The sequence below is a fragment of the Echiichthys vipera genome (genome assembly GCF_963691815.1).
Source record: "Echiichthys vipera genome assembly, chromosome: X".
Lineage (NCBI taxonomy): Eukaryota > Metazoa > Chordata > Actinopteri > Perciformes > Trachinidae > Echiichthys > Echiichthys vipera.
This window is the reverse complement of record NC_139825.1, coordinates 30,206,098-30,215,993: the sequence shown is the minus strand read 5'-3', so window position 1 is coordinate 30,215,993 and position 9,896 is coordinate 30,206,098. Positions and strand designations below refer to the sequence as shown.

General features: G+C 39.1%; 1 protein-coding gene across 2 annotated transcripts; it reads left to right on the top strand.

The window, feature by feature from the left end:
* Positions 1 to 1,927: 1,927 nt before the first annotated feature.
* mdm4 (MDM4 regulator of p53) lies at positions 1,928 to 9,323 on the top strand. 2 transcript variants are annotated; one of them, XM_083939311.1, is made up of 11 exons: positions 1,928 to 2,100; positions 3,138 to 3,225; positions 3,325 to 3,399; positions 3,587 to 3,720; positions 3,843 to 3,892; positions 4,312 to 4,376; positions 5,791 to 5,887; positions 5,977 to 6,137; positions 6,319 to 6,498; positions 6,674 to 6,739; positions 6,823 to 9,323. In XM_083939311.1, the coding sequence occupies exons 1-11, from the start codon at positions 2,090 to 2,092 to the stop codon at positions 7,390 to 7,392; spliced, it is 1,497 nt and encodes a 498-aa protein (XP_083795437.1). In that variant the 5' UTR covers positions 1,928 to 2,089; the 3' UTR covers positions 7,393 to 9,323. The 2 variants fall into 2 exon arrangements, with proteins under 2 accessions (XP_083795437.1, XP_083795436.1); XM_083939310.1 differs by having other exon boundaries at positions 6,304 to 6,498.
* The last annotated feature ends 573 nt before the right edge of the window (positions 9,324 to 9,896 follow it).

Genomic DNA, 9,896 nt, shown 5'->3' with positions numbered 1-9,896 from the left:
CTGTACATAAATTGTTATTCAGCAAAATAAATAACATCTTAAATGTATGTAAAAGTAGCCCAAAATATCTCTGAAGTTCCGAAATTTCATAAAGTAGAAGAGCTACAGAGCTACGGTTTCCCATCAAACCCAATGAAAATGAAAGGCTGCAGTGATCTACATGAGGCTATTAACCCTCAACAGACACTTTACTGCGATGGAATCCAGTTTATTAGTTAAAAAAACATATTAGACGGTGCTTTTATAGCAAAAGAAAAAATAACCACTCTTGGAAAGACTTGTGTAAACTCCCTCTTCAATGATAGAAACTGGAGTAGAGCTTTTGTCACATTTAAATTCTTAATTTCCAACAAAATTAGAGAATTATACCTCAAGCTATTACATAACTAATCTACTAATGCATACATATCCAAATGTTCGACATTGATGACAGCTGTTCCTTCTGTAAAAAAGTCTCATTCATTTAATTTTGTGTCACCTTTTGGAAAGATTTAAACTACAGTTTGATGAGAAAATTATTATTTTTGGCTCCTTCTCTCACAATAATAATTTTAACATAATTCATCTCTTCATATCACAGTACAGTTATTTTCGCCATGCAAATTATATAAATGGCCCCTCAGTATTATACTGTACAGTATAAGCCATGTTATAATTCACATTACATATTGTGATAAATCCTACTGTATCAATACCAACACTCAATATCATATAATTATACTATATATTAATATCAATATCACAATCAAAATCTACTCCATACTGATGTCAGTATCACACAATCATACTATATATCACATCAATATCAATAATATCAATATCAATGAGTCAATGACTCTCTGTCTTATGTTGAATCCAACAAAAAATGTTTATCAGCGATTGAATTCTATTCAAATTACATTCAGTGGGATGAATGTCTGAAAAGTATACATGACTGTTGACTGCCAGGCATTGTCTTATGCAGTTTAAGACACTACATAGACTCTGTTATTCTAGAGAACAACCGCACAGTTTCTTTCTTGATGTTTCACCCCTTTGCAGCAGATGCAAGTCAGCGAGTGGTAATTTAGTACATTCTTTTGGGTTATGCAGTAAACTGTACACAGACTTGAAAAGTATTTTGAATTTCTTCTCTTTGACTTATTGGAATTGTTGGGAGCCTGATCCGCTCGTAGCCATTCTCAGGCAACTACCCCTTTGTCTTTTGCAAATAAATATCAGATAAAGGATATTCAATTTGGAACTGTGATTACAAAAAAGTTAATCCTCTGGACATGGAAGGCGGGCACTGCACCCACATACGATTTGTGGCTAAGAGAAATGGCGAAAATGCTTCACCTGGAGAGACTGCGACTATGTAATGAAGACAGAGAAGAAATGGTTAAAAAAAATGTGGGACCCTGCTCTGCAATTATTTCAAAGAAAAGATTAAAGTGTCAATGTGAAAAACCAAGCCTTGTGTACTTCTTATTTTACTTTTTCCCTCTGTACAGTTTTCTTTAGATATGTTTAATTTATTGTAATGGCTGTGGCCTTTATTATATTATGAGATGATTCTGTTCATGTTTCATTTGCTTGTTTTAGGGTGGGGGCAGGGTTTTGTTTTAGTTTGTTTTATCTGTTTGTCCTGTGTTTTTCTTACATTTTTAAAAGCAATAAACACACACACACATATATATAAATTACATTCAGTGAATTTGTCTTCCATTATAACTTGCCCTATGTGTGCCTTTGTCATGTCTTAAAAAGTCTGTCTCTTTGTTTTTTCTTCCTTTTTCAATTGTTCTTACTATTTGACCTTTCTTTTAACCTTATTTGATAAATAAGGTTAAAAGAAAGAACTACAAAGCTAGTGAGCTCCCCTGAATCCACCAGCAGGGGGCGCCTCCTCTCGGCCTGTCTAGCTGTGCAGACGGAAGTCGTGTGGCCACACTCATCGTTTTGAATCTGTAGTTCAGTTATGCTAACTTTGTGCTAGAGTAGAAAAGATGCTTTAACTATATATTTATATATATACATATATATACATAAAGATTTCGGCTAGTTGTTAAGGCAACTTCGCGTGGAACAATGTAGCGGCTGTGAAGTAATGACATCACGGTGAGATCATTGTCATTAGCCAGCTAAGTTAGCTAGCGTTAGCCCTGTGGTTACGACAGCCACCTTAACACGCTACTAGTAGCGAGAGCAGGCTGTCTCCTACCAGTTTACCCAGATGTTTCAGGTCACACACCGGTAGCTAGTTGATGGTTGCAAGTGTGCTTTGTTTTTAAACATTGTATTCGTTTAATCCAGCGTTACGTTACGCTAGCTCGGTTTATCGGGGGATGTTTGGCCTTGTTGTTTAAAGACGTAACGTTAACTGAGTAATGATGCCGTGGTGTCTGCCCAGGCAGTCGTCTGGTAAGATAAGATAGCTCATTGTTTAGCTTAAAATTAGACCATTTGACATTGTAAACTGTTTTTTTTTTTGGCCTCGTAGGCGTTGTCATGAAATGCAACGTCATTAGCATAAATAATTAAGCAATGTTAAGTTAATGACGTGGTGATGATATTGTAAAATCAAGTCAGAGATCTTTAACAGGGGGTCTTCAGTTACTGAAGGGGGTTTGCTAAATTGTTTGATCATTTAATAACCTTTCAACGTTTCTGTTTCACAATTATGTCTAAATTGACATGAATGCAACGTATTAGCTAAGATACATTTGTGAAAAAAGAAACAAATACAGTTACACAACCTTGAGATTACTGGCTATAGCCGCTAAGGTAGCCATGCACAGATACAATTGAGCTGAAGGATTCAATGTATGTTACATGTTAACATAATCATATGACATATAAACATATGTAAATTATGATTATTGTAATATCTTAGTATTGTATGAACCATAAAAAGCTGTATAGGCTTTAGACTGCCCTAGTTGTTAGGCCCAATTTAATATGCAACTTAATTTAATACAATATTTGCATTACACGTTCCCTGCTTCATCTCTCTTTCAGCTAAGGGGTCCTTGGCCTGACCCCCCCCTTAAAAGACCCCTGGTCTAAGTCAAGACACCAGCTTTATCTGACTGATGATGATTATCAGGAATTTGAAGACTGGTTTATCTTACATGTTTTAATTCTTTTTTTTTCAGACTTTGTTTATTTACTATGAGCTCCCTATCAGCCCAGCCAGCGGCATCAAGCTCATCATGCAGGACTCTACCTGGAGAGGGAAATCAGGTACAATTAAACAAAAACTATGACAGCTGCTTTGCCTTAATAATCATCCAAAATTACATATGTAGTTCATACTTAATGTGCCCCTCTCCTCCCCTGCAGGTTCAACCAAAAGCCCCTCTCCTGCAAATCCTGCGTGTTGCCGGAGCCCAGGAAGAAGTCTTCACACTCAAAGAGGTTAGCTGAAATGTCAAGTATCTTTGTTATGTTGTGTAGTGCAGCCTGTTTTACTAGCTCAGAACAAAGTGTCATTTGAGAAGTTTTGGTTCCAGCGTTCAGTAGTCCTTCATACTGGGTTCCTACAGATAAAAATGTACTCTGTAGGTGATGTCTGATGTCTGACACAGTATTTTTGTTATGGTAGGTGATGCACTACTTGGGTCAGTACATTATGGGGAAACAACTGTATGACAAACAGAGGCAGCACATAGTCCACTGCCAGGATGACCCATTGGGAGAGCTGCTGGAGGTAGAGAGCTTCTCCGTCAAAAACCCAAGGTATTCACCCACACCAAAAACAGCGCTTCTTTGCAACATTGAGTAATGCTCGACTATAAATCTAAACTTATGCATTTAAAATAAGGACATCCATTCTCAACTCTCTTATTGTCATTTTACAGCCCGGTGTATGAAATGCTCAAGAAATACGTAGTCGTACTTGGTTCTTCTGGTAAGTGACATATTCATTTTATGTGAACTAACTAAGTTTTTGTCAGGGGGCATCATCAAAGAACAAGCATTGTATGAATATAGTTGGTGTACATTTGTGTTGATTTGAAATTCAACTGTTGTTTTCTTCTTTGTCTTTGATGAATTCAATTTTTCATTAGCATCTTTAAAGTAATATGTTTTGAAGTGAAGATTCCTGAGGATGTGGTGAATATTTAGAATTATGTTATGTCTTTTTGTATACATTGTGAGTGCTTGTGATAGTTGTGCATCTCTTGGAGATGCGGGGACCAGAACAACACCATTTTCCAGCTTATCCAACAACAACAAGAAGGCCTTAGGCTTTAGTAAGAGAGTGAATGTTATAATTAAAGGGTGGGGGTGTCCTTTTTCTGTTACTGTGTCTCATCTGAAATGCAGACGCTGCAGAGAATCTTTCTGTGAGCCGTGAATGTGTAGAGGGCGGAGTGGAGGATCATGGTCAGGTAAAACCAAAGCATGGTGCTAAGGAGAAACAGAGACTCCCAGTCTTTCTAGCCTCGTTATACACAACACTTGTGAATACAAAGAGACAGGGCTCGTAGGCTATTTGCAAAGCTGCTAATAATTAAAAATGTGACATGCACTGATCACAGTGTTCGATTAAAGCCAGTAGTAGGCCTTGGTGTAGCACCAGGTCACTAAGGCTATAAAGTGAGCTCCTGTCTGCTTGTGTGTAACGAGGACGGGAGCTAAGGGCTGCTGTCTTCGTTGGTGTGCATTTGTACAGAGTGGCACCGTCTCTGTACAACCCCATCCTTGGTTTGGCCTGGTGGTATCTTCAGCACTCTTTTGCGGTCCACCAGCACCACCCAGTGGATGGGGAGGCAGAGTCACTCTCTCTGTCTGTCTCAGAGTTCTCTTCTCTGCTCCGAAACTGGAGGATCACAGCTCCCGATCCAGCCATAGGCCTAACAATAACCCTAAACCTCTTATCCCACCCCCATGTTCCTACACCTCCCTTTCCGACTCCTTCCACAATCCACCTTGAAGCACCTATGTGTAATTATGTATGTGATTCATTGATTAGACTTTGTCTAATCATTCTTCATCTACAGTCAGATTTTGGTTGGTTCTCGCTGACTTTATGAATCAAATTAGTTACTGTATTCTTAGTTACTGTATGTGTTAAATCCACTTTTATGTTATTAAATGTAAGATCTGATCTAGAGCCTGACTGATAATTCGTCTGATATGTGCAGATATTAAAATTAGTTTTTACAGAATATCTAATTCAGAAAACAAACTGTACGAACTATACTGAACAAACAGTACTGGTCTTTATTTAGATATCTATTTCATTTCTATTTATTCTTTTTCTCTGCGTTCGTTTATATAATTGGTACACAATATGCTTTTTTAAAGTCTATATTTTATCTATCTTCTGTTTTTAATGGTAGAGATGAGATGCACTCTTAACTATTTCTGCTTCTGTTTCCTTTTTCGTGTGAAAAAACTATTTTCCATAGATATATACTGTACCATACTGAACATTTATCTTGTACAGTATATATCTATGGATTGTATCTTAGATTAAGTCATTACTTAAATCCTATGATTCAGTTTGCACAAACTACACATTAATACAGTTTTGACTGGACTAGAATTTGATCTTTGTTTATACTTTGACTCACTAGTTTGAAGTTTCATCACTTTCTTAATGAGTACACTGGCATCACCTTTTTGTCTGTCCTAAATTTATTTTGAACACCCTCCCCCCTCCTCCGTACCCTAATTGCCCAGACCCTTATTTCCCGCACCACCACCACCAGAGGCCATCTTGAAAGGGAGCTGTGAGTTCTCCAAGTATCCAGTTATTGCTCGGTGTTCTAATTTTTGGCCTTCACATTTCTTCCCCAGATATGTGGAGGTGTGGTCAAAGCAGGGCTGCAGGCTTGCAGTGATGGGCCTCTCTTGCAGACCCCCTCCCAGCGACGACCTCGGGAGCCAGACGATGGTATGCAAACAGTCTGTTATATATTCAGCAAAATGCTCATGACAAGACCTTCTCCAAATGCTGAAAATAACAGTTCAAACCCTCACCAGACTCTCTTGAAGGACTGCCACGATCTGCCTGCAAACGGCCTAAACTGGATGTTACTTTGGACGATTGGGATCTCTCTGGCCTGCCCTGGTGGTTTCTGGGTAATCTTCGTAGTAACTACAGCCGCAGGAGCAATGGGTCCACTGACATCCAGACAAACCAAGTAAGAAACCTCATGTGTTGTTAGAAAGTGCATCGGATAACATTCGACTTCAGTTTCAGGGTTAAGTTGGGAGGTTTCAAGCTTAGAAACACCTAAAAAACATAATTAGTTTTTGGCAAATGGCAGTAATCGGAGTGTAACAGTGGTGGTCTGACTGATGGGTCAGCTGTCTCCTGCACAGGAGGACGACACAGCCATCGTGTCGGACACCACAGACGACCTATGGTTCCTGACCGAGGGTGGGAGTGAACAGGTGAGCGTGGAGATGAAAGAGGCTGCACTGGAGGAAGGGAGCGAGGGAGAAGGGGAGACTTTTCCTGAGGACGATGATGGAGTGAAGGAGGAGAAAGCAGATCTAGAGGTAGGAAGTAGTTAGTTTTGGACCTGGTCTTCAATGATCAGGCTCATACACACAAATTCAGCTGTTAATTATGTACTGATTTAAAAAAAGTTGTAAGAGAATTAAATCTATTTACCATTAAGAGAGAGGACAATGTTATTAGATGTTTGGTAAAATGTGTTGTATATTTATTCAGATGCAGGAGGAGCCAGATGAAGACTCCCAGTGTCTGAGCGACACTGATACAGAGATCTCAACACAGGTGTGTATGATCTGTTATCTATACATATTTAATTGGATGTAGATGAAAAGTTAAATAATGAAGATATCTACCTTATCCTTCAGGATGCGTGGCAGTGCACAGAGTGCAGGAAGTATAACACACCTCTCCAGAAGTACTGTGTTCGCTGCTGGGCTCTACGTAAGAACTGGTACAAAGATGTCCCGCGACTCGCCCATTCCCTTTCTGTTCCTGATATCCCAGCATGCAGCACTCTCACCACCCATGATGAAGAAGATGACAGTGACGCAGGGATTGATGTCCCGGACTGCAGCAGGACAGTCTCCGACCCTATCATCCTGCCCTCCCACTCCACAGCTGACCGACCACTGCCCACTCTGATTACAGGGAAAGGAAAGGGGCCTTGGCCCTCCAGCTTCCACAAGGATGAGCAGCTCTCAGGAGGGGAGAGTCAGGAAAATCTGGGGATGGAGATTGAAGAAGTCAGGCCTGAGGCACTGTTGGAGCCTTGCAAGCTCTGTCGAGTGCGACCACGCAATGGAAATATAATACACGGACGCACGGCTCACCTTCTAACCTGTTTCCCATGTGCAAGGAGGCTACACAAGTTCCATGCTCCTTGCCCAGGATGTGGGAAGATCATTCAGAAAGTTATTAAGATATTTATCCTCTAACACACACACACACACACACACACACACACACACACACACACACACACACACACACACACACACACACACACACACACACACACCAGGCTCTGGAGACCTCAACAACAAACAATACAACAAGCATTTTCATACACATTCAGCCATACAGATGCATGCACTCTGGTACACACTCTACGCTCATAGACACCGCAAATGAGACACCTTGCCCCTAAAACCTACGCAGATTTACACAAAGTAAAGCACTTGGTGGAGCTTGCTTTTGCTTGCATGGTTTATTCTGCACCACACTTCCTCTGAAACTTCGGAGAAGAGTGTGATATATCAAATGTTTGTTTTGGTGCCACATAAGGGACATACAAAGACAGAAGTATTTATTCATTTATTAGAAGATCACATGAGTGCACAGTTTGCGAGAGCTCTTATTTGAATTCATGAAGGCTTGTGTTTTTGAGGCTGTGTGCATTTTCTCATTGGTTTTTGCATTGGATTGAATGGTGCCATTTTAAACTTGTATTGCCAATACAAGTCCCTAACTAGTCATGTTAGTTTTGCTTGACTTTTCTTTCACCAGTCACTTCAGTCATCATCTGGACAAAAAATGGAAATAACTCAGTGCAGGTTTTTTACTACAAGAATATTCCTTTAAGTATCTTCAAGGTCATTTTGTTCTTTACTTTTAACCATTTTTATATCCCTTTAGGTCTTGTGGTTCTCTTGAAGGAAGAACATGAAAGACAGTCTTAAATCAATAATTTTCAATAGCTGCAGCTCCATTAAAGTGTCCTCATAAGCCTTTATTTTGAAAAAAAGTTATTAGCATAATTGAATGTACTGTAAAATATAAATGTGGTGGCTTAAGTCCTGTTTCTCTCAACATAGTATTTTAAAATTAGAATTGATTTTAACCGGCTTGAGAATGCACAGCTGAAGTATTTACTGTAATTTTCTCTTGGGGGGCAGTAATTTGATGTTAATATGTATTCAATGCTCTATTTACACTTGCCAGCCTCTGATCAGTTATGCCTGCAGTATGTTATGTCATATTATTGTTGGGTAATGTTCAAATGTTAACAATCAGAAAGGGTACTTCACATCTCTTCCTGAACATATAATTAATGAACAATTTTTGTATATGTTGTATTTAATTTATTTATGATACAGTTATAATTGTCTAGATGAGTGCCAGCTCGAATGAAACAGAAAAAGGCTGCACTTGTTACCAAGCTCTAATGTGTAACTTAACAGCAAAATTATTCTCTGAAAGATATACGGAACGACTCTAACGGCTAAGTTACGAAACGTACCCGCTGGGAAATGGACTGCAGAGTACTTAGAGGTTTGATTTCAGCGTTACACTGCCATGTAATGACCCTGAACTTTAATTTGTATATTATAGATTTTATTTTGATGGCTCTGCATTATTTGAAGATTGTATTGCTGGACCACGTAGATACGATTCATACACTTTCAGTAAGTGTGTGAGCTGTCTACAAATGTGCTTGACAAGTAAGATGTTACAGTAAGCATTTAACTCTTGGTTATCACAGTTATCACAGTTCAGTTGATCTGGTCTGTACTTGCGCTAAATCTTTCTGCCAGCAGGTGGGATGAAGTCTCAATATTGTATCTCGTGCCCACAGAGGCCGTACAGTGCTATCATGTGAAGCATATATAGAGCATGCCTCTTGTCGTGACTAGAGCCAGCACTGAGCTGGTGCAAGTTATATTATCTATATAAAAGCTATAAAAGATGAATGTAGCCTTTTGAATTTAATGCCGTAATTGTGCATCGAGACAAACAACCTTACTCTAGATACAGACCTCAGAAGTGTGCTTGTTGCAATTTACATTAAGACTGTAATGTGCTCAAACATGGTACAGCCAATTTTGTTTTTTTATGTCATGGAATAAAATAATTTGTTTTGTAAAGCAATAAAGAGTTGACAGTTAATTGTTTCATTATAGTTAATTGTTTCATTTAGTTTAATTGCTGTGTGTGTGTGTGTGTGTGCGTGCGTGCGCAGAATAAGGCATTGTAAGACAGACCAGCTGTCATGCGTCCTCTCCTTGTTGACTGGGTTCCAGCATCTGCAACTCTGCTTACTCAGTGTCCTGGTTCCTTGTGTCCCCGCCCCCTTCTCTTAGTTGTGTTGCTGACTGGCCGCTGTGCTGTTTGTCATTTTGATGATTTGGAGACACATCAGACAGCCACTCTAAGCAGAGCATCAGTCCCGAAGCCATGGAATCAATGGAGATTGCTGAGAATTTTTTTCCTGCTAAACATTTTGATGAAATAACACTTAGAGGAAAAATTATGTTGATGTATATTTCAAGTGTCGTACAATTATCATTGCATCCATATGATTTAAAATTAAATCAGGCTTTTTTTTGCATTAACTAACTCAATTAGCAATATTCTTTTTCTTTTCGAACCTTTTATGGCTCTTTTCTAAAATATTGCTAACAACACAATTAGGCTCTGATAAGGATACTATTACAACACT

Coding starts and splice junctions, on each gene's coding strand:
- mdm4 (XM_083939310.1), top strand. Junction 5,888..5,976: donor ACCTCGGGAGCCAGACGATG/GTATGCAAACAG, acceptor AACCCTCACCAG/ACTCTCTTGAAGGACTGCCA. Junction 6,740..6,822: donor ATACAGAGATCTCAACACAG/GTGTGTATGATC, acceptor CTTATCCTTCAG/GATGCGTGGCAGTGCACAGA.